General features: G+C 37.5%; 1 protein-coding gene across 1 annotated transcript in view; it reads right to left on the reverse strand.

Moving 5' to 3' along the window:
- FRY (FRY microtubule binding protein) overlaps nt 1-24,768 on the reverse strand; it is a 409,004-nt gene that overhangs the window by 109,390 nt on the left and 274,846 nt on the right. Inside the window, exons 37-43 of the mRNA XM_015570438.1 lie at nt 12,697-12,847; nt 12,062-12,165; nt 10,700-10,885; nt 8,317-8,515; nt 6,350-6,471; nt 3,416-3,603; nt 2,298-2,392 (exon numbers count right to left, since the gene is read on the reverse strand). Coding sequence (XP_015425924.1) covers nt 2,298-2,392; nt 3,416-3,603; nt 6,350-6,471; nt 8,317-8,515; nt 10,700-10,885; nt 12,062-12,165; nt 12,697-12,847 — 1,045 coding nt within the window. The remainder of the gene's footprint in view (nt 1-2,297; nt 2,393-3,415; nt 3,604-6,349; nt 6,472-8,316; nt 8,516-10,699; nt 10,886-12,061; nt 12,166-12,696; nt 12,848-24,768) is intronic.

Here is a 24,768-nt window from a genome sequence, read left to right on the forward strand (position 1 = left end):
CACTATCAAAATAAAAAGGGAACTCATTGTATGGGAGAACATATTTGCCAATGATACATCTAATAAGGAATTAATATCCAAAATATATAAAGTAATTGTACAACTCAATAAAAGGAAGACAATCCAATTAAGAAATGGGCAGAAGACCTGATTAGACATTTTTCTAAAGAGGACATACAGATGGCCAAGAGACATGAAAAAAAAATGCTCAAAGTCATTAATCATCAGAGAAATGCAAATAAAACCACAATGAGATATCACCTCATGCCTGTCAGAATGGCTATCATAAAAAATTCAACAAATAACAAGTGCTGATGTGGAGAAAAGGGAACACTAGTTCAGTGCTTGTAGGAATGTAGATTTGTGTAGCCACTATGGAAAACAGTGTGGAGTTTGCTCAAAAAATTAAAAATGGAGCTTCTGTTTGTTCTAGTAATCCCACTTCTGGGAATATATCCTAAAAACCCTGAAACACCAATCAGAAAGAATATATGTACCTGCATGTTCATAGCAACATTAATTATAATAGCTAAGATTTGGAAACAGCCCAAGTGCCCTTCAGTAAACGAATGGATAAAAAAGCTGTGGGACATTTGCACTATGGAATACTATGCAGCTGTAAAAAAGAGGGGTTTCTCACCCTTTAGGACAGCATGAATGGGCTGGAAAATAGTATGCTAAGTGAAATAAACTAAATTGAGAAAGACAAATATCACATGATCTCACTTACTTGTGGAATCTAATGAACAAAATGACCAACACAATAAGACCTGAAGCATGGAGGCATGGAACAGACTGAAATACCTTGATGTGGGGTTGGGAGGATGAGAAGAGAGAAAGCAAAGAACTTATATGCATAGCCCATGGACATGACCAATAGGGTAGTGAGGATCTGAGGGTTGGTAGGGGCTGGGAGGATGGGGGAAACGGGGGAAATGGGATTTATCTATAATACTATCAATAATGAAAAATATATTTTTAAAAAATGGCTCTCAAAAAAACATGTTCAGGAGAAACCAACATGCTTCAGTGAAGATCCACTGATGAATAATAAGGGAGGAAAATCATTCTTTGGAAATACTACTTTTTTGCCCATATTCTTAAACTTAAAGGAATAAATTTTCTTAAACTTAAAATGATGAAAAAGAAAACTTAACAACCTTAACAAGAAAATCAAACGTCACACCAACAAAACAACAACAAAACCCAATACTAACTTCCATTTACTGATAGGTTAAAGATACAAGCAGTTGGCCAAAGTTTACTGATCTTTTTTTGTTCATTTAAATTTGGGTAGAAATAATTATGAAATAAAATGTACAAACTTTAATATTCTATTAACTGACTGATAAGAATAGAAATGAACATATTATCAAGAAAGAAAATAGTACATGTTTGTATGAAAGGAAGTTTTTGCACTTAACTTATGAAAAATGATTTCAAAGCTTATTTCAGGCTGAAAAGTAGAACTATCAACATTCTGGTAAATTTTACTAATTTAGATGAAGCTGTAGTAACATATATATTATGTTAGTAATCACATTAAGCTTGCTTATCTATAAAAAATACTCAATGAAACAAGGCCCAATGAGATATAACGTTACTGACTCAGTTTCAAAGCACAAGGAACTCAATGATACGAGCAGAATATGGAATTGTGAATGATCTGAAACTGGTTATTAAACACTAGCAGGAGCAAAGGCACTAAAAAAAAAAAAAGATCCTAAGGTAGAAATTCTGCAAGTAAAATCAACATATATTCAACTGTTTTTATAGTGATGGTTCAGATGAAGTTTTGTGCATCTTCATTTTAAATAATATTTAGTTTTAGTTTCTGTTTACAATGTAATAGGAAATATTATATAAAATTTGAAAAATACTCAAAAACATAAAAAGAAAATAAAAAATCATTATTTGTATTATTTAGAAATAACATTTGCTATCTATCTTCCTGGTATTTTAAAATACTTTTATAATATGTGTGTGTGTGTGTGTGTGTGTGTGTGTGTGAGAGAGAGAGAGAGAGAGAGAGAGAGAGAGAGAGAGAGAGAGAGAGAGAGAGAGAGAGAGAGAGAGAGAGAGAGAGAGAGAGAGAGAGAGAGAGAGAGAGAGAGAGAGAGAGATCCTCACCACCGCCCCCAACTTTTTTTTTAAGTTAGGAAAATGTCATACTTTTTCAGGTCATCAATAGATTTCAAAAACTAGATTTATTCTTTGGACTTTGCCCAAAGTCTGGTCATTTCCCAAATATCTAGTATAATATATTTGATTTCAAATGTCATTAAGCTGTCTCTCACCGAGATAATACAGTTAAGAGATCACTGTTCTTCAAGCAGTCAGACAAGTTATCCACGGCAGCTTCCAAAGTCAGGAGTGCTTCCATTACGTAACCCTGCCAAAGATGCAGAGACAACATTTTGACAGCTTATAACTGCTGTTAACTTCTTGGACATAAATTTAATGAATGCAAACTTTATTAAAGTAATTTTAATATCATTAAACATTATATAGTTATTATTACTTTAATTTACAAAGTTTAAAACAAATTTTAAGGGCCACTGAGGAATTCAGCTGGTCCAGGAGTTAGCAGATAATTGTAAAGATTTATTTTCCTAGGTCTGAGCTCCTCCACAGAGCAATCTCATTTGAAATCTAACAGGGAGGGGATAAGGTTGAAGGTATCAGACACATGGAGGGCATTTGAAATATAGAGTTGCAATGTCTGAAGGCAGAGACTAAGAGATGTATGCAATGGCTGTGCCTCAGTGGCATTTTAAACAGCTCATCTCATGGCCAGGAGGAGGAAAATAAACTAGGGTCTATAGATGTGCAGGCCTCCTTAGATGTAGGAAAATTTCTGATGGAAAAGAAGGCGTGGCCCAAGTTACAGAGCAGGTAATGCTCTTACTTTCAACCTGCCCAGGCCCCGATCTCTGGGCTCTAGAGGGTCTTCTTGTGGCATCTACTCTCTCCATTACTTCTTCAGCTCTTCCAGTTTACTGAAGGCTGATCATGCAGAGAAAGGTAGTGCTTTACACAGATACAACAGAGATCTCCTCTAGGTGGGGGGATTGGACAACTATGTCCTATGTTAGTGAAAAAATGACAAAACAACACATATGATTTTCCTGTCCTCTACCAAATAAAACAAATAATAAAACAACAAAGAAGAGTCACCAAAGAATGTGCAGTTGTTAGCTTGAATAAACAGATAAAATATGTGGAGTTTCTAGAACAACACTTCAGGGAATGACTTTTGTAAATATAAAAGCCAACCTCTAAAATTTGAATTGTACATGTCCAAAGTGCTGGAATAATTGGCAAGAGAGACAAGGCAAGGTTTTGAGAAAGTCGTTAGCTCCTTCTCTTTAAAATGAGAGAAACAGGATGTGTTTGGTAGTCTTTCCTTCCCTACCTGAATCTCATCGCCATGTTCTCCAATCACCTCCACCAGTCTGGAGAGAAGGTCAGACAAGGCATGCGCTGACAGAGGTTGTTTGATTGCCCGGAATATCTGGAAGGACCGACAGGCATAGTGCCTTGAAGAACTTGCCAGGGCTGTCTGCAATGCCACCTCACTCAAGTGTTGCTCCAGACGGAAGCCTAGGGCACCAAGAGGCCAGAGACCAGATCAGCCATCACTCTGCAAAGTCTGGGGCAACAGTAGTTTTCTGAAGGTTTGAAACAGGTTCACTGCACAGGGCTATGACCTGGTGTTACTTATTTAAAAATTAACAATTAAAAAAACAAACACATAAATTTTAATAAATCAGAAAGAAACTTATTCTCTATTGCCTATTTCCTTATCTTTAACTTATGAATAAAAGCATCTATCTCATAGAAGTTTTATGGAAATTAAACAACTTTAAAAGTGCTTAGTACAGTATGTGATACATACGTGTTCACAAGTATATTGCTATTTATAACCCTGCTATTTTTTCACATTATTGTTCTGTACTACTTTTTACATCAGATATTTTTACTCCTTTTTTTTAATAAGACAATTTGTTAGAAACAAATGTTCTGAGTACTTAGGTATGTAGAGGAAGCTATTAGTGAATCTAGTCAAGTCTAAACACAACTGAGGCCTGGGCCCAAGTCTTTGCTCCTCAGCATGGTCTGTAAGCACTCAGATATAGAAATGTGGACACTGCAGAGAAGGCAGCTATAGTGAACCTCCACCAGGATATGTGTTCTTTCAATAACATGGAGGGAATCTTAGTCATCAGAAAACCATTTGACCAGATGGAAATTAAAATGTGAGGAAAAGCTCATAATTAATGTCAGAGCTATTACATTGTACAAGGGCCCTGCCTCTCTGCAGGGAGAAAACCAGGCTCCAAGAGTTAGAGCACATGATGTAAACAGTGATTTTAGCTGTTTCATGACCTGGAGAGCTCTGTGGCACATTTGATGGTGACGTGAAAGTGGAACAGGGGTGGTAATTCAGTGTTATTCTTCTTAGTTTCACTTGGCTGCTTGAACCCAGGGACATGTTGACAATATAAAAGAAATGTTCCTGCAAAGTAAATGAAGGGTCCTGGGAAGTGGACTCAAGCAAATCCAGGGTCGGAAATGCAGGGTTAAACCCAGAGGCACGTCACAACATATGAATGGGTCATGTTTAAAAATTGTTCTTTGTCTTTGTTTTTGAAATATGTTTTTTTACTTAAACCATTTTATAGACAGGCTAGCTCCCTGGCAGTGAACAGAATCTTATTTAAATTATCATGAGCTGAAAACTAAACACAAGTTCTCTCTTAGGAGGACTGCAGACTCCACTACCCATATGACAATGGCTTTTAAGAAAACCTATTTAATGTGTGGGATCTCCCCGGTCACACATGGATCTACATCTTCCAGCCTTCCTTGCAGTTAGGTGTGACCTTGTACCTGAGTTCTAGCCAGTGGGTTGTGGGAAGAAGCACTGGACTGGAGTGTGAACTCCTCTGCTTAATCCCTCACTCTCTCTTCCTCTTCAGGTAGCAGAGCCACAGGCTGGAGAGTCTCTGACCACCAGGTGGAAGGCTTCCTGCCCACCATCCACACTGAATTGTTATGTGACTCAGACATAACCGATTGTGTTAAGTGTTTGAGCTCTGGGAGGTGTTTGTTTCAGCAGCTATGCTACCCTGACTAACACAAATGTTTCCAGGAATACATTTTATTGTGCTATAGCAGAAATAGGCAGCGATGTAGAAGGAAATTTTAGTGGGTAAGGATTATGTTGGGTAAGGTATGAAAATACACCTGCCAAGAATAAAGTGCAAGGCATTCATATGTTTTCTCATTTTTATTAACATCATACAGTTAAGGGTTTTAGACAAATAGATCACATACAACAGTGAATTTCTTCCTTTGTACTATGTGCAATTTAAAGTAACCTTTAAATGAGGAAAATACCAAGAGAAGAGGTCTTCATATTTCAAAGAAATTCCAAAGGGGAAACTCAAGACTGGAAGCCAAGTCGTCCTATTCCTGTAATGACTTTCTATGTATTATTATTTTTGCTTTTTAAAATAAGTATCCCCTGATAACAAAAAGAAATATGGCTAATCTGGAATGTGTCAAATTGTGACACGTGCTAATTATCAGAGTAGCCAGTGAGCCATGGTTAATGTGTTCAGCCAGGTATGTGACAGAGATAGGAACAGTTGTTTCACTGAGCTGAAAGACCACATTTAAATTTCACACACTGATCAGCCCAGGCCAACTCGAATTCAAATGGAATTTAGCTAATGGCTTCAATATGATGCTCTTATTGAAGAGCAAATCCAGTGTGATTGTTAGTTAGATGCTCTTATAGTCTAACAATCACACTGGATTTAGAATATTCAATTAAATTGTTAGCAACTATTTTTAAAGTAAAAAACATTTTATCACAAAATTCTTTTTTTAAAAACAGTTTGAAGGTTGACAACTTCTCACAGTTGAGTCCATGCCAAATAAATTAATAAGAATTATTTCTCATGGCCTTCTTTAAATAAAATTAATATTGTGGGCATAGTTAATTCTAGTGAGGGAATGATGTGAGGAGAACGGTGACTTTGAGGATGTTATTTGATAGAGTATAATGCAAGTATACATGACAGTATCAGTCAGGCACATCTGGAATAAATTTCAAAACTCCCCTATGAATAGTCTTCTGCTATAGATGCCAAATTCAGAAATATATACAATATATATCATTCATATCATATATCGTAACTATAGTGCGATATATGTATATAGTATAAATTCTGATATATACTATATATGATATATAGTGTAGTCATATGGGTGAAGAATGAGCTCAATTATAAAAAAAATCCTGAAAGTAGAATGGAGTTGGGGAAACAGGAGGAAGTACCTGATTTAGAATCTTTAAATACGGACAAAACGTGCCGTAGAAAATTTGTGAGTTGTTCAGCACTCTTTGAATTCTGATTTTTGGGTGTGATGTCTTCATGGCACCAAAGTGGACCGAATGCCCTGAAACAAAGCACACACAGTGTCAAAAATATAACTGTCACTTTGCATTTTGAAAACCATCTATGCAGTTCTAATTCCAAAGGCACAATATATATGTTTAAAATTTCACTAATTTGGGGGAGAATTTCAGGCTTATAAAGTTTATGAGCATACTCAAACAGATCTGGCTAATTTATAGAAACACTTTTTAAAATATTTTACTCACAAAACGAAAACCTCACAACATTTAAACACAAAACAAAAACCTTTCAATTCGCCAGAACAGTGTTTGTCACATGATAGATGTTCCATGGGTGTTTGTTAAATAAAATGACATATACAATGGTAAATACAATATAGATGTAGACACAGCCTCAGTTGCACATTCAGCATTTGGGAAGATAATGCTTTTATCAGGATCACATCATTAGGTTGCTGAATACTGTGGAACCTGCCGCGACCTGTACGGCGAGGTTCAGGATCTGCAGGAGAGGCCGATGCACAAATGAAAATGCTTGACAAAAATATGAATTATTAAGGGGTGGGAGACAGGTGGAGCCTCTTTCTTGAAGAGACACCCAGAGTCCTGGCCTTGTTTGCTTTTTATTCAGTTTTAGATACACATCTTGCCCTCAGTAAAGCACGGCAAGCACGTAGCAGACAGACAGCCTCAAAGGTCAGTAAAGGTCAGTAAGGTCCAGTAAACATTTACTTGGAGGCTATCAGGTCAGGAGATTGCTTGGAGCCACCGCTATCTCAACATGAACAATAGGTGCCTAGCATCAGCCCTGCTAACGCTCAAGATCCACCCGCTTCTGAGTTCCTTGGTGCACGCTCATGACAGTGTTGGCAAGCGGTGGCTTCCCGCATCACCGAATTGAAGATACAGTCTCTGTTGTTTACTTGTTTTTTGGTAGTAAGAATAGGATGGAGCCAGAGGTGAGAATTTTGGAGAACACCCTTCCCAACACATGGCATTGACAATGGTGAGAGAAGACAACAAAGCATTCAGGTGTCTGAAGTACCTCGTGTGTGGGCACCATCAGCCCTTTCCTGTTCCCTGAACATTAAATCCCACATGGAGCTGATAGCTAGCTATGCAGAATGCCCCGAACCACTAACAAAGGAAAGAAAATGCTCTATTTTTCATTATTTGGTGCATTAGTTAAAGAAAGAAAAATAATGGGAAATATCAGATAACACAAATTGAGACTAGACTCCCAACACAAGAGTACGCCCACGTCACACGTGAGCATGCTTTTATACAAATGCAGGACATTGGGGTAGTAGAAACTCTGAAATGAAATTGTTCATTAGAAGAACCAGAAGACCTAAAAATGTGGATTACGCCCACTTTTTCTTGATTTTGATATATTATTTGTTTGGTTCCTTTCCTATCATGTTTCCTACTGTTTCTGGTTTCTGACTTCCATTTATAAATGACTCTTTGGACTGGATGAGCAGACCCTGGATCCTTCTGCAGCTGCTTCTGGGTCAACTGTGGCTGATACCTTTGGCTTCCACAGTGAGGTTATTTGCCAAGTTTCAGGGCTCCCAGATCCTGGCAGCTCTAATAGATGAACAAAATCATGCTCACCGAGGGGCGCTACCATATCCTGACACCATCTGCTGCACTGTCATTATACAAAAACTACCTCTCCCCCAAAATGTTGACATCAGAGGGATCTTAGACACCTTCTACCAGTGTCTGCTTTATACTCAGACTCCAGCAAGTGCAATTTAGAGGAGAAAACAAGGACTTTGCTAGGGCTCTGGGCTTACTTTTCCATCTGAGTGGTTTTGAAGGATGGCACTGTCTAAAAAAACTCACCTGAAAACAGCCGCTTGTCTCCTTGCCCTCCTTACCTGGTTGTCAGGAACTCAATGAGCTTGTTGGCCTTCTCATCTGTTTCAACAGTGGTGTCTACGTCTTCTACCTCTTGGGACATCTGTGGGAGGTTCCCGCTGCTGCCTCCCAGACTGATGCTGGAAGAGGTGGAACTGGAGCTCAGCCCCGAGTCTGGCACTGGTGATGACTGGTCCTCCCTCAGGAAGTCAAAGCCACCTGGTTGAGAAGAAGGTCACGGGGAGTTGTGCTGGGCAGGACATATAATGAGGTCAGGAGGTGAGCATACAGAAGTATGCAGTTATCTCTCTTCTTTTTTTGAGAAAACATTTTATTTTGGCTATAGCTATGATTAAAGAGACATATATTCTTTCCTTACTTATGGAATAGTTACACTTCTGTATAAATCAAAGTGCATTTAGTAATAGGAGAATAGAAAATTTCTATTTAATAAATAAATTTCTACTATGGGGTTTTAATTTATGCTTTCTGAAAAAGAAGTTGTGTGTTTGTGTTCCACTATACATCTGTACCTAACTGCTGTTAATAAGTTATGCCTGGATACTAGACTGATACAATGATATAATTTTTGAGGATACCAGTTATTTAAGGGATTATGAGTAAGTTATACATCTTCTTTTTGAGTAAATGTGCCTAGAATCACAAATATTTAGTGTATGTTAGTTGTTTTAACAAAATATATATCATATTAGTCAAAGCCATATGGTATAAGAAAATACTAGTGATTTTTCCCCCACTTTGTATTTGGCTAACATTCTACATCTCTAAATGTGTTGTGGGTTTGAAAACTTACACACATTTCCCTCTACTTAAAAATCATAAAAAGTACATAGTTCTGGTGTGTCTGACAAAAATATTGAATTAGGAGTGAGGAGCCTGGGTCTGAATATCATCTCTGCCATTTACTTTAAAATCTCAGGAAGTTGATATGATTTCTCTGTACCTCAGTTTTGTATTATGATAAGATAAAGACAATTTCTATCACAAGTTCTTAGTGTGGGTTTGAAAACAACTGCAGTTGAAACAAGGTGTTCAATAAATATTTATGAAAAGGAGACTCCTCCCAAACCTTTTGTGCACCTACCTAATTTAAGTGTGCTACAGATTCAATCATTCCAATTATCTATTGTTTGTCTTGTCCATGGATTCTGTGTTTTGTTTTGTAAATCTCCACTCTCAACCATTTAAGCTGCATCAGTGGGATAGTGGATATAAAACCGCCAACTCAGAGATGCACAACTTAACAGATGTTACAATTTTCTCAGCCTAAAATAATGTGCTTAATGGAAAACATCTTTATCCTGGGGCGTTAGAACAGCCAGAATGTTTCATATTCTTTAAATTAAGCATCTAAAGAAAAGAGAATTTTCTAAAAATGTCTCTGAAAGGCTGCTGAATTATTTTCAATTAAGTGTAGTGTGTTCAATATAAAGACTTTATAATAAAATATAATAATAATATGGAAAATATATTTGAAAGTATTCAATGATGAACAGGTCAGTGGTCCTTCTACCTCAGAGTTAATGATTTCATATTAGTTTTCCAAAGACATATGTTAACATATCTCAGAAGACAAGGCAGTGCTGAATACCAGTGATGAATGAAAGGTCTAATTTCAAGATTATGAAGAAAGTACATAGTAACATCGTATGAAATGCCATACCATGTCCAATGTGAGTGTAATGTACAAAATAATTAGATAAGAAGGTAGCCCAAGAACTCTGTTAGTTCATCATCATTTTAAGATATTTAAAATATTCTGGTCTAAATAAAAACTCTTGGTTAATCCTTTTGGGAAAGTTTTCATGAACAGCTGGATATAACAGAGTAATTTTATTTTTTTGATTCAGCTAATGCTTTCTGTTCTCATTTCTAAGAAGAAATATTTGGTTTCAAAACAGCAGTGGTTTTTAATAGACTTTCACTCATTCATGCTTTCCAGAAAAGTCAGTCATTTAATAAAGTGACTTTTCCTTCAGAGAAACTAGAAGGAATATAGTAATTATCTGGCACCTTGGCAATGACCCATTCGCAAGGTGATGGAGAAGGTCACCATTTCCTGTGTTCTCATCCTTCAGGGTTTTAGACAAAAGCTCTTGTTCAATGGACATTTTAATGTTCAATTTATTGACAGAAACATATTTAATGAAAGCAGAAACATAATAATAAGGAAAAAATACATGAAAATAATAACAAAGAAGGATTTTGGGAGGCATGTTGACATCCAGTGAAATAGGGCCTATTTATTGAGCTGTTATTTTATTACTTGGAAAGGTGGGGGGTAAGAGCATTAGAGTATAGAAAAATGGGCTCCACTGACACCTTTGGTAATCTCTGAATTTGTGACTGTCTCAGGCTTTCAGTCACACCTCCTTTTGTTACCTGTGTAGAGATACTCAGGTTGATAAGCTGGCTGGACTGTTAGAGTCTTAGTTTCCCCCATTTCTCGAGTCTGCAGGAGCACAGAGGCGATGGCATGGAAATTGCTGTTGCAGGACAGTGCAATCAAGAGATGAAGAAGCAAATTTTTGCTGTGTTCGAAGACTTCAGGCCGGTAATGGTCCAATCCTGGAAAAAAATGTGATGTGGAATCTTTTAGTAAAAACAATTTTTAATCTCATTTAGATTCCAGGCATAGTAAAGATTCCCTAACACCAGGGGAAGGGAAATCTTAAAAGAATGTTTAGCTTTCTTTGTTACTGTTTATGGTACCAACATAAAGAATTTGGGCTTAGGGAAAAATAAAACATTTTATTCCTTAAATCAAATATTCTCATAAAATGATGATAGATAGATTTCCCTTGACCTCTTGAGATAGTTAGCATTCCTCCTTCTTGAGGCTCTCCATAACTGAACTCCCTGCCTGGTTGTTCCTCCTCCCATTTTTGCTCTACAACTTGGGTTACAATCTCAGTGCGTGGCCTGCTGCAGTCTATATTCTTTCTCTCTATGCACTACCGTATTTGCCGGCGTATAAGACGATTTTTTGGCCCTGAAAAATATGCCTCCAAGTGGGGGGTCGTCTCCTACGCCAGGTACACTTCAGATAGACTGCCCATAGTGCTTGCCCCGTGCCATAGTGGCCTCCCGATGCCCGCCCACTTCATTCCACATACCGTTCAGGCATCAGCAGCGCTGCTGGGTGTATGCTCGGCTGTTATGCGATTTTCCTCCTCCCATTTTTGCTCTACAACTTGGGTTACAATCTCAGTGCGTGGCCTGCTGCAGTCTATATTCTTTCTCTCTATGCACTAATTATGTCTAATGGCTTTAAATTTATCACATCTAGCCTGGCCAGCATGGCTCAGTGGTTGAGCATCGACCTAAGAACCAGGAGGTCAGGGTTCGATTCCTGGTGAGGTCACATGCCCGGGTTGTGGGCGTGATCCCCAGTGTGGGGCATGCAGGAGGCAGCTGATCAATGATTCTCTCTCATCATTGATGTTCCTATTTATCTCTCCCTCTCCCTTCCTCTCAGAAATCAATAAAAATATATTTAAAAAAATTTATCACATCTAGACAAAGACCCTCAAAGAGGGCCAATTTGTTTTAGATATTTTCATAGGTATAACATGAGTGAGGTGCCACATAACTTATATTGGAGTCATAGGACCATTTTAAACAATGCCTGATCAACTGAATTTTAGAGCAGGAAAGCAGATGTCTATGTAAATAAAAGCTCTCTGAATTATCTCCACAGAGTTTAGATGTATTGGCTAGAATTCCTCTTGGATCCAGTCTTACCTAAGAAGACAGCATGAAGTAATAACGGCAGGTGAAGAGCCCAGTCTTCTCTTACACTGTGATCTACCACCATCTCAGTCATAAAAATCACAGCAATATTGCACCTAATCAATGAAATGACAAAGTTAATGCAACTTCTACAGAGAATGGGAATACATGTATAGATCATTAAGTCACAATTAAATACAACACATACTAGTAAGCTTTGCTGAAGAACTATGTAAGAACCTTCTTCCAGGGAAGTGGAGTTTAACTTCTGAAAATGCACAGAGCTCCATAAGAATAAACATCAGTTGAGCTAATTATACAACATACTTGTTACTAGGTAATAAGAGCTGAGTCATGATGAGAAACAAAAGACAAGAGTCCTCTCTTCAACTTGCTTACAATCTAAAATGCACAAAAAATGAAGACCTATATCAAGTAAGTATGACATGGCAGCTTTGCACATTGGTTAACATTTGACCAAACTCTACCAATGTGCTGAGAGCTACAATTCAAGTCATGCAGGGTCCCTCTGATTTCAAAGTTTATTTCATTTGATGGGACCTGGAACACGTTTCCCTCTTCTTCTAGGGAGAAAAGTCCAGTCAAAACTAAGCGGTCATTTCTCTCTATGTGTACATGCTGCTCACCTGTGGAGTGGTCCCCTAGGGGTGATGGTTTCTGGGAGGTAGTCAACCAGGGGGGCCCAGCATCCCCCAGTAGAAGGCATTGGTAAGGGCTGTGGCTGTTTGGTCTCTGTGATAGTTAACAGCCATCCCAGGTAGGGAGATATTGGGTCATCTGTAGGGTGAGAAAGACAACGTGCTTTATTTTTAGGAAGATAATTTTGTTTTCTCTACTTAGTGTTTCTAGAAAGAATATTACCAATTCATGATTGTAAAAATAACTTTGTAAGCATTCAATTAGGTGAGTGTGAATTATACAATCAAATAAGTTAGAATTACTTAAATAGGTTTCTTTCATCACATTTTTATTATTTAATATATCACATTTATCCTGAGTACAGTTTTCAGAATAGTTTCACATTGAATGTTTTTTTTTCTTTTCGTAAGGCTATTTGACTTCATGGTAAGAGTGGGTTGTGTGGGACCAGCTTTGCTGGTTTTGACCTGCTGGTCTTTCATTTAATAGTGTTGATATAAGCTTCTAGGCCCAAGATGGAACAGCTCCTGCCCAGGGTGCCATGTCAGCAAACCAAAACTTAGATAACTTTTATGTCCCTGTAAATGCATTGCTTGACCAGAAAAGCAGCATGCCCAGTAAGCCAGTATCCAGACGCCATGCCAACTCTGGGCTCTATACTGATTTTCTTGTTCTTTATTCTTTTTCTTTTTTTTTAAAGCTTTTTAAATTGATTTTTAAAAAATATTTCAAGAAAAAAAAGATTTTAAATATAATAATATTACCCAAACAGTACTAACATAATATAATATCACAAAAGTTATAGGAAATATTAAAAATCTGCAAATAACAGGATTACTTGTATTATATTCTAAAATATTTTTTCCCCTCTGGCTCTATTTTTGTTAATCAGTTTATGTTGCTCTTTATATTCCACAAATGAGTGAGATCATGTGGTATTTATCTTTCTCTGACTGGCTTATTTTGATTAGCATAATGCTCTCCAGGTCAATCTATGCTGTTGCAAATGGTAAGAGTTCCTTCTTTTTACAGCAGCGTAGAATTCCATTGTGTAGATGTACCATAGTTTTTAATCCATTCATCAGCTGATGGACACTTAGGCTGTTTCCAAACTTAGCTATTGTAAATTGTGCTGCTATGAACACAGGGGTGCATATTTCCTTTCTGATTGGTGTTTCTGATTCTTGGTACATATTCCTAGAAGTGGGACTACTGGGTCAAATGGGAGTTCCATTTTTAGTTTTTTGAGGAAACTCCATACAGTTTTCCACAGTGGCTACAACAGTCTGCATTCCCACCAGCAGTACATGAGGGTTCCTTTTTCTCTGAATCCTTGCCAGCACTTGGTGTTTTTTGATGATAGTCATCCTGACAGGTATGAGATGGTACCTCACTGTCATTTTGATTTGCATCTCTCAGATGATTAGTGACTTTGAGCATGTTTACAAAGTCTCTTGGCCTTCTGTCTGTCCACTTTTGAAAAGTGCCTATTTGGTCCTTTGCCCATTTTTTGATTGGATCGTTTATCTTCCTTTTGTTAAGTTGTATGAGTTCCCTGTAACGTTTGAGATAACTTATCAGAGATAACTTTGGCAAAAGGGTTCTCCCATGCAGTGGGCTTTCTTGTTGTTTTGTTGATGGTTTCTTTTGCTACGCAGAAGGTTTTTATTTTGATGTAGTCCCATTTGTTTATTTTCTCCTTAGTTTCCATTGCCCTAGGAGCTGTATCGGTAAATATATTGCTATTACATATGCCTGCTATTTTGCTGCCTATGGATTCTTCTAAGATTTTTATGGTTTCCATCTTATGTTTAAGTCCTTTAGCCATTTTGAGTTTATTTTTGTATATGGTATAAGTTGGTGGTCTAGTTTCATCTTTTTGCATGTGTTTGTACAGTTTGTCTTCTGAGCTCTATCCCTGGGTCCCCAGTCTGGGCTTCTGCTCTCACAGCTCCAGTCCACTTCACCCTCCCTCTGCCAGAGCACAAGGTGGGTAACTACACAGGGAATACTGTGCATTGGCCCTTTAATATAGAGGGCCCTAATTTTTCAGCTGTCACTTCCTGGCAGACAGCACCCCACTGCTTTTCACAGCCAGATGTTATGTGGGTATCCTACTCAATTTTGGTGCTCTCTGCTGGAGTGCCCAGCTTTGGGATTAGATCCCAGAGTTCTCAATGGCAACCCCTATAGCCGAGATATCTCTGCAGGACTTCAGTTGCTGTCTGTGGGCACCTGGCCAGCCCTTTCTTGCCTTCGCCCATCCTACCAGACTCTATGTGGTCTCCACTTTTGGTCTTTGAGTTATCAGGGTTCTTTCCTGTGAGTTTTCTGTTGATTATTTAGGAAGTTTTTCTGTATTTTAGTTGTAATTCCAGTTTGTTCCTAGGAGCATATCCGTGCAGCATCCACTTACTCTGCCACCATTATTAATCCTTCTGCTTATTCCAGTTCAGAGTCATGGGCAGCACAGCCTTGTCCTGGCAGCTCAGGCTGCAAGGTGGGAACCCATGCTGGACAGGATGTCTTTTCACTGCTGGGCACACTCACACCCACCCATCACTTTATTTTTGAATGCTTAATTTATAGAGCCATAGAAAATACAGATATATACACTAAAAAAACCCATTAAATCATATGAATTCCCACTACTGTGAAACTTGTTCTTTCTCTAATCTCCCCCATCTCAATAAAATGCAGTCCATATTTCCAGTTTTCTCAGGACAGGAGCCTTAGGTTATTCCTGATTCCTCTCTCATAGCTCATATCCAACTCAATTATGATGATAATGATGATGATGATGATGATGATTTAAATAGTGACATTAAAATTAACATAGAGAGTACTTACTTTATGACAGGCACTGGTCTACACACTTCCCATATTAGTAGCCCAATAATAGGTACCTATCATCACTATTTTATAAAGGGGAAACTGAGGTTAAGTGACTTGCCACCCTCTACATATTCAATGAGCTCTACCTTCAAAAAGTATCCACATAGTATCACTTTCCACCATCACTATCACTAACCCCTTAGTCTAAGCCAGCACCTTCTCTCACATGGGCTAGTGCAATAGCCTCCTTACTGTTTCCCAACTACACCCTTTCCCTTTTTATAGTCTTATGTTCCACAGAGAAGCCAGAACCATTTTACCTTTTATTTTACTTAATTTTGGTATAATTTACCAGAGCAGTCTTTTTATTTATTCATTTTTTAAAATTTTCAGTCAAATTCGATTTTTTTTTAAAGGCAGTAGATCATTTCAATTCAAGAACCTAATCTAAATATTACTTGACAATGAAGCACATCTGAGTATGGAGTGAAAACAGTTTTCAAAAAAAATCATTAAATGTATCCTCTTCAAATATCCAAATAATAAATCACTTCTGCAGGCCTTTTGCTAAGTGGAATCATAAACAAAAAATCAGAAGATTTATGTATTGCTGGGAAAAAAATCTGTAGTACAGTACTATGAATGTTGGGTATTAAGCATAATAGGTTAAATTAAGTTAAGAAGTTGAAAATATAATAAATTTGTGTGTGCATGAAAGTCTATAAGCCAATTGACTCAAGAACAACTGAAATTCTGATTTGTTCAGTGAGACCAGACATTATTTAACATTTTTCTTTTTGGAAGGCAATTAAAAATTATAATCTTATGACCACAAGACAAATTTTAAAAATTGTAAAAAGCAGTTAAAACTACATTCAAAGAACCATTTTTGTCCAGCGCAATTTTTGCACTCCATGGTAAAATAAAAAGCATCCATTATCATCACAGATGAAAGCAAAATGAATGTCATTGAAATAAGTTCTTTTACCCACTGAAGTATAAAATCTATATAGAAATTTGATACTGTACTATAACAAATTATACTTCTTACAGTTGTTTTTATTTATTTTAAAACCTGTTTAACATAGTTTTTAGTTTTAAAAATGCTGTTTTCATGATTCTGAAACTGATTCCAGTTCTTTTCATATATATATTTATATATATATATGAATATTTAATATAATATGCTGGCTACCAATTCTAATCAGAAAAATATCTTGGAAATCTCTTCATTATGACAGCATGCTCAACAAAAATGACTGATGTTCAAGCAAACCCTAAGGGGTACAGCTTTCTGGAAAGCACATTTATTGACTGTTTCATTGTCTGAGTATCCTTTACAATGATTCTTTTTTTAAAAAAAAATCCTCTGAGGTTTTTTAAAATTGATTTTTTAGACAGAGTGGAAGGGAGGGAGAAGGGAGGGTAAAATAAAGACAGAGAAGGGGACAGAGAGAAACAATGAACATGAGAGAGACACATCGATTGGTTGGCTCCCACATACATGCTCTAACTTGGGACTGGGATTGAACCTGCACTGAGGTATGTGTCCTTAACAGGGAATCAAACTCACAACCCCGGGCTGACACTCTAACTACTGAGCAAACCCAGCCAGGCAGTAGTGATTCTTGATGAAGAATATTTCAATCTTATAAACATCAGTATGCATGGTCTGGCTACTGTAATTGTGCATCCTTGGACAGGAAGGGTGGTTCATAGCAAGTGAGAAGCCAGAGGAGTCTAAATTCTTTAAAATATATTTTTATTGATTTCAGAGAGGAAAGGAGAAGGAGAAGAGATAGACACATAAATGATGAGAGAGAATCATTGATCAACTGCCTCCTACACACTCCCTACTGGGGATTGAGCCAAGGTTTGTGCCCTGACCGAGAATTGAACCAGGACTTCTTGGTTTATAGGTTGATGCTCAACCACTGACACATAATGGCTGGGAAAGAATCTAAGTTTTTTTTCTTACTTTCTCCACATGAACAGGCCTATAATTCAATGGAACAGAACAGAGAACCCAGAAATTGACCCAAGCCATTATGCTCAAATAATATTTGACAAAGGAGGCAAGAACTTACAATGGAGTAAGGACAGTTTCTTCAATAAATGGTATTGAGAAAATTGGACAGGTACTTGCAAAAAAATGAAACTAGACCAACAACTCCATCATACACAAAAATAAATTCAAAATGAATAAGAGACTTAAATGTAAGATGGGAAACCATAAAAATCTTAGAATAAACCATAGGCAGCAAAATCTCAGACATCTCTTGTAATAACATGTTTACTGATACAACTCTGATGGCAAAGGAAACTAAAAAGGAAATAACAAATGGGACTATATCAAAATAAAAAGCTTCTGCACAATAACAGAAGCCAGTGATAAAATGACAAGAGAGCCCACTGCCTGGGAGAACATATTGCCAATGACACATCAATAAGGGGTTAATTTCCAAAATATACAGGGAACTCATACAACTTAACAAAAAGAAGACAAATAATCCAATTACAAAATGGGCAAAGGACCTAAATAGACACTTTTCCAAAGTAGACAAACAGAAGGCCAAGAGACACATGCAAAAAATGCTCGAAGTCACTAATCATCCCAGACAAAATGACAATGCAGTACCATCTCACACCTGTCAGAATGGCTATCATCAACAAATCAACAAATGACAAGTGCTGGTGAGGATGTGGAGAAAAAGGAATCCTTGTGCATTGCTGGTGGGAATGCAGACTGGTGCAACCACTGTGGAAAACAGTATGGAGTTTCCTCACAAAATTAAAAATGGAACTCCCATTTGACCCAGTGTTCCCAATTCTAGGAATAGATCCTAAGAAGTCAGAAATACAAATCAGAAAGAATACATGCACCCCTACTGTAAATTGCACTGCTAATTTACAGTAACTAAGATTTGAAAACAGCCCAAGTGCCCATCAGCAGTCGAGTGAATAAAAAAGCTGTGGTACATTTATACAATGGAATACTACCCAGCTATAAAAAGGAAAGAACTCTTACCATTTGCAACAGCATGGATGGATCTGGGGAGTATTATGCTAAGTGAAAAAAAGTTAGTCAGAGAAATATAAGTATGGCATGATCTCATTCATGTGAAATCTAATGAATAAAATAAACTGATAAACAAGATAGATGCAGCTGCAGGGGCCGGAAGCATAGAACAGACTGTTGAACCTCAGAGGGAAGGCAGGGGAGGGTGGGTGGGAAGGGATCAATCAAAGAACTTGTAGGCATGTGTGCATGACCCATGGTCACTGACAGTGGGGTGGTGGAGGCCTGCGGTGGGGGAAGAGGGTAGGCTAGGGGAGGATTACAGGGGAAAAAGGAGACATACATAATACTTTCAGCAATAAAGATTAAACAAAAGAATACAGGAGATCCAAGATGACTGCCAATGGGACCCATCGGCAGCCAGCTTGGAGAGTGCATGGATGTGCGGGGAGTGTCTATATTTGTGAGTGAGGGACAGATATATTCCACGAGACTGTTGGGGACTGGTATATTGGTCTCCCCTGGCCGGGCAGCCTCTAATGCTGCTGAAATCTCTCTCAGAGAGGCTGGCTCTGCCGCGGAAACCACGCCATCTTGAAGGGGAGACTGGCTGTGATCGGAAGCTCAGCCTTACCTTCAACCAGGGAGACCTCAGATATCTCCCGGGACCCTACAACCACAACGCCCAGGGACCAGCTGCCTCAGATGCGAACCCATGAACACCGGGACTCCAGCCTCCCTGACCGGGGGTGCCTAAAAAGTCTGTCCAGGGGGAGACAAAGCGGCGCTGAATATGCAGACGGGCCCTGCACCTTCTCATAGAGCAGTTAGAAAGAACAGCTGAATCAAACAACACCAATCTGGAATTGGTGAATTAAACAGCTAGTGAGGCAATCTGTGGACAGAAAGGTCAGATATCGCCAAGAGAAAGGTGAGATCTGGTATCCAGACTGGAGGGAGAAACTTGCGCAACAGGGAGTAAAGTCTCAGAGGAAGACTGCGCCCAACATAATCCGTGGCTGTTGGAGTCAGTGTAGCCCTCGAATGTGAAAGGGGGTCCAAAGGGCTGCTAGCAGAGGGGGACTATAGATCTAAACCCTCTGCTGGGATGGGCCCAGAAAGGCAGCCTGAAGTTCTATACTGGCTGTGTAGTGCTAGGGGAAAATGATGCAAGTCCATGCTTCCTATGTCTTTTTTTCTTTTTACCTCCTTGCTTTTGCTTGCTAAGTCCCCTACTGTAAATTGCACTGCTAATTTACAGTAACTAAGATTTGAAAACAGCCCAAGTGCCCATCAGCAGTCGAGTGAATAAAAAAGCTGTGGTACATTTATACAATGGAATACTACCCAGCTATAAAAAGGAAAGAACTCTTACCATTTGCAACAGCATGGATGGATCTGGGGAGTATTATGCTAAGTGAAAAAAAGTTAGTCAGAGAAATATAAGTATGGCATGATCTCATTCATGTGAAATCTAATGAATAAAATAAACTGATAAAGGGAAAGAAGAATTTAACACTAGGTAGAGGGGCCATTTAATGCTGGATATTAATACAGAAACACTGCCACCCAGGGGTTGTGTCAGAAATTGACTCTTGCGTAAATACAACTGAAGGCAGGCAGAGAAACAAAGTGAGCAGAGAGATCCCGCCTGCCAGAAAACAGGGTTGTGGCTTATCACACAGAGAAGCAGTGGATTGCAGGGAACTTCAATACTGTGCTGACTACCAGACAGGAAACAGATGTACCAAGCAGAACAGTACAGGAAGTGAATGACCTTCACTACTTCACTTTTTTATTTTTTATCTTTTACTTAAGAAAATAAATTTTTTTCTCACTTGATTTTACTTTTTATTATTATATTTTTATTTTTAATTATTATTATTACTACTATTTTACCTTTTTAAAGTTTTATTTTATTTTGGGATTAGTGTTCTACATTCTATTTTCATTTTCTTTTAGCATTATTTTACTCTATCTCAATTTTTCCTTTATGCCAACACTCTCTTCCTCATTTTCCTCCTTTCATCCTGTTTCTCCTGCTTTAGTTTTTCTCTATCCTTTCTTTTTACTCCCTGTTAAAAATTGATCTTACTCATATATCTAATTTCCTCTCCCCTGCTCCAAGTCCATGCACACTTCCCTCTTCTATTCTCTTCACTTTCCAATTTTTTCTTCCTTTTTTTCCTTTTCATTCTTTGTCTTGTTGTTGTTTGTTTGATAGTTTATTTTTCTTCTTTTTTTGCTTCTGTTTTTTCTCTCCTCACTTATTCTCTTCTTCTACTAATAATTTAATTAATTCCAATCACCAAATCAGGCCTATCTACTCTCTATTATCTTTTTCCAATAGTAAATGAATAAATGAACGGATAGATTAAAGAAAGGGGGAAATATATATATACGTGGCTTTTCCCCCATTTATTCAATTCCTTGACCTTACCTTCTGGAAATAAGCTCTGCCTCCACAAATTCACCTGGGTGTTTGTTGTTTGGGTGTTTGTTGTTTGCATTTTTGGGATTAGTTGTTATTTGTTGTTTCTATTCACCTCTGGGTGTTTGTTGTTTGCATTTTTTTGGATAAGTTGTTTTGTTTTTTTTGTGTTTTTTTTTTTAGTTTTCTCCCCATATACATATATTTTTCCCCATTCATTTTCTTCTCATTCTTTTCTCTCTTAATTTTTTTCCTTTCCTCCATATGATTTTGTGCACTCTTTTCTATCCGCTAATTCTATTTTCTCTGGTGGTCACCTTTATTTGGGGTTGTTAGTATTATGAATACATTTGTGTTTGATGCCCTGTATGTTGTATCTTCTTGTGTTTTATTTTGTGCCTTTAAATCAACACGGGAGAGAGAGCGCTACATAACTAGACACCCTGAGAGGAGCGATCATGGGGAGACAAAGAAACAGCTTGCATACGAAAGAAAAGGAGGACTCAACAGTAAAGGAAGTAAACGAAATGGAGGCAAGCAATAAGTCAGAGAAAGAATTCAGAGCAATGGTCATAAAGACGCTGAAAACTATGAAAGACAAATTCAACAATATGTGTAAGAACCAAGAGTAAATGAAAAACCAAGAAAAAATGAAAAATGACATTGCTGCAATAAGGAACTCAATAGAAAGCATCAACAGTAGACTAGAAGAAGTGGAGGACTGAATCAGTGAGCTAGAAGACAAGGTAGGAAAAAATATCCAAGCAGAGCAGCATCTAGAAAAAAAAACTTTAAAAAAAGGAGGAAAGCCTAAGGAAACTCAGGGACAACATGAAACGAAACAACATCTGCATAATAGGGGTGCCAGAAGGAGAGGAAACTGAGCAAGGAATAAAAAAAACTGTTTGAAGAAATAATGATAGAAAACTTCTCTGATATTGGGAAGAAAAAAACTCACACAAGTCCACACAGCTCACAGAGTCCCAAACAAGATTAACCCCAAAAGACTGACAGCAAGACACATTATAATAAATTGGCAAACACCAATGACAAAGTAAGAATATTAAAGGCTGCCAGAGAGAGACAGAAAGTTACCTACAAGGGATCTCCCATCAGAATATCGACTGATTTCTCAACAGAAACACATCATGTCAGAAGGGAATGGAATGAAATATACAAAGTCATTCAAAGCAAGGATCTGAATCCAATAATACTGTACCCAGCAATGCTATCAAACAAAGTTGAGGGTGAAATCAGGAACTTCTCAGACAAAAAAGGACTACCAAACCAGCAAAGCAAGAAATACCAAAGGGTCTGCTGTAAATAGGAGAAATAGGAAGGGAAGAAGGAAAACAGACATAAAGAGTAAAAGTGGTGACAAACAAGTACCTATCAATAATAATGTTTAATGTAAATGGATTAAATGTGCCAATAGAAAGACATAGGGTAGCCGAGTGGATAACAAAACATGACCCATATATCTGCTGTCTACAGGAGACCCACCTCAGAACAAAGGACTCACACAGACTGATGGTGAAGGGATAGAAAAAAGGTTTTCAGGCGAATGAAAATGAAAAATAAAAACTGGGGTAGCAATACTTATAGCTGACAAATTAGACCTCAAAGTGAAGGCCATAACAAGAGAAAAGGAAGGCCACTTCATAATACTAAAGGGAGCAATTCAACAAGAAGATATAATTCTGGTAAACATATATGCACCCAAGTACATAAAAAACTTATGGAGGCTATCAAAGGAGAGATTGATAGCAAAACAGTTATAGTAGGGGAGTTTAATACCCCACTAACACCACTGGACAAATCCTCTAAAGAAAAAATCAGCAAAGAAACATCAATCCTAAATGACTCACTAGATCAGGTGGAATTAATTGACATCTTCAGAACATTTCACCCCAAAGCCACAGAATATACATTCTTATCAAGTGCACATGGGTCATTTAGATAGACCACATGTTAGGACACAAGCTAAGTCTCTATAAATTCAAGATCAAAATCATACCAAACATCTTCTTAGACCACAATGGCATGAAATTAGAATTCAGCTATAATAAAAATGCTCAAAAACAGTCAAATATATGGAGGCTAAATAGCATGCTATTAAACAATGAATGGGTTACCAAAGAGATCAAACAATTCATGAAAAACATCCTAGACAACAAATGACAATGAAAATACAACAATCCAAAAATCTATGGGACACAGAGAAAGCAGTCTTGAGAGGAAAGTTCATATCTCTACAGGCCTACTTCAAAAAACAAGAAAAATGGTAATAAATTATCTAACCCTACAACTCAAAGAGTTAGAAAGAGAGCCACAAAAGCTCAGCATAAGCAGAAGGAAGGAAATAATAAGATCAGAATGAAAATAAACAACATAGAGGCCAAAACAACAACAACAAAAAGCACCAAAAAACAAAATATCAACAAAACCCTAGCTAGTTCTTTGAGAGCATAAACAAGATTGATGAACCTCTAGCCAGGCTCACCAAGAAGCAAAGAGAGGATCCAAAGAAACAAAATGAGAAATGAAAGAGGTGAAATAACAACCGATCCCACAGAAATACAAATGATTATGAAAAAATACTATGAACAACTCTATTCCAAGAAAATGGACAACCTAGACAAAATAGACATATTCTTAGAAAAATACAAGCTTCTAAAATTCAATCAAGAAGAATAAAAAAACAACAACACAAGAATAGGCCAATATCTACTGAAGAAATTTAAACAGCAATCAAAAATCTTCCAGCAAACAAAAGCCCTGGTCCTGACAGCTTTACAGAGGAGTTCTACCAAGCATTCAAAGAAGAACTGAAACCTACCCCACTCAGACTATTTCAAAAAATTCAAGAGGAAGTCACACTTCCAACCTCTTTATATGAAGCCAGAATTACCTTAAACCTAAAATCAGATAAAGAAACCACAAAAAAGATAACTACATGCCAATATCCTTGATGGACATAGATGCTAAAATACTCAACAAAATTCTAGCAAATCGGATTCAGCATTACATTAGAAAGGTCATACACCATGACCAACTGGGATTTATTCTGGGGATGCAAGGATGGATGACAAACCTACAGACAACCTCATACTCAATGGGCAAAAACTAAACTCATTTCCCCTAAAAACAGGAACAAGACAAGGATGCCTACTTTTATCACTCCTGTTCAATATAGTACTGGAAGTGCTAGTCATAGTGATCAGACAATAAGAAGAAATAAAGGCATCCAAATTGGAAAAGAAGAAGTAAAACTGTCCTTATTCACAGACAACATGATACTATACATAGAAACCCCAAAGACTCCATCAAAAAGCTACTTGACCTAATAAATGAAGTGGGCAATGTAGCAGGATACAAATCTATGGCCTTTTTATACACCAATAATGAACTCACAGAAAGAGAACCGAAAAAAAACAACAATCCCATTCACCACTGCCCCCCCCAAAATTGATATACCTAGGAATAAAATTAACTAAGGATATAAAAGACCTGTACTTGGAAAACTATAGGACATTGAAAAAAGAGATACAGGAAGACATAAACAAATGGAGGAATATACCGTGTTCATAGATTGGTAGAATCAATATCATTAAAATGTCCATTCCATACTAACCAAAGTAATCTATAGATTCAATGCAATCCCCATTAAAATGTCAATGGATTTCACAGACCTAGCACAAACTCACCAAAGACTCATATGGGGGAAAAAAAAGACCCCGAATAGCCGCAACAAACCTGAGAAAAAAGAACAAA

This window comes from Myotis davidii, unplaced genomic scaffold, assembly GCF_000327345.1.
Source record: "Myotis davidii unplaced genomic scaffold, ASM32734v1 scaffold447, whole genome shotgun sequence".
Taxonomy (NCBI): domain Eukaryota; kingdom Metazoa; phylum Chordata; class Mammalia; order Chiroptera; family Vespertilionidae; genus Myotis; species Myotis davidii.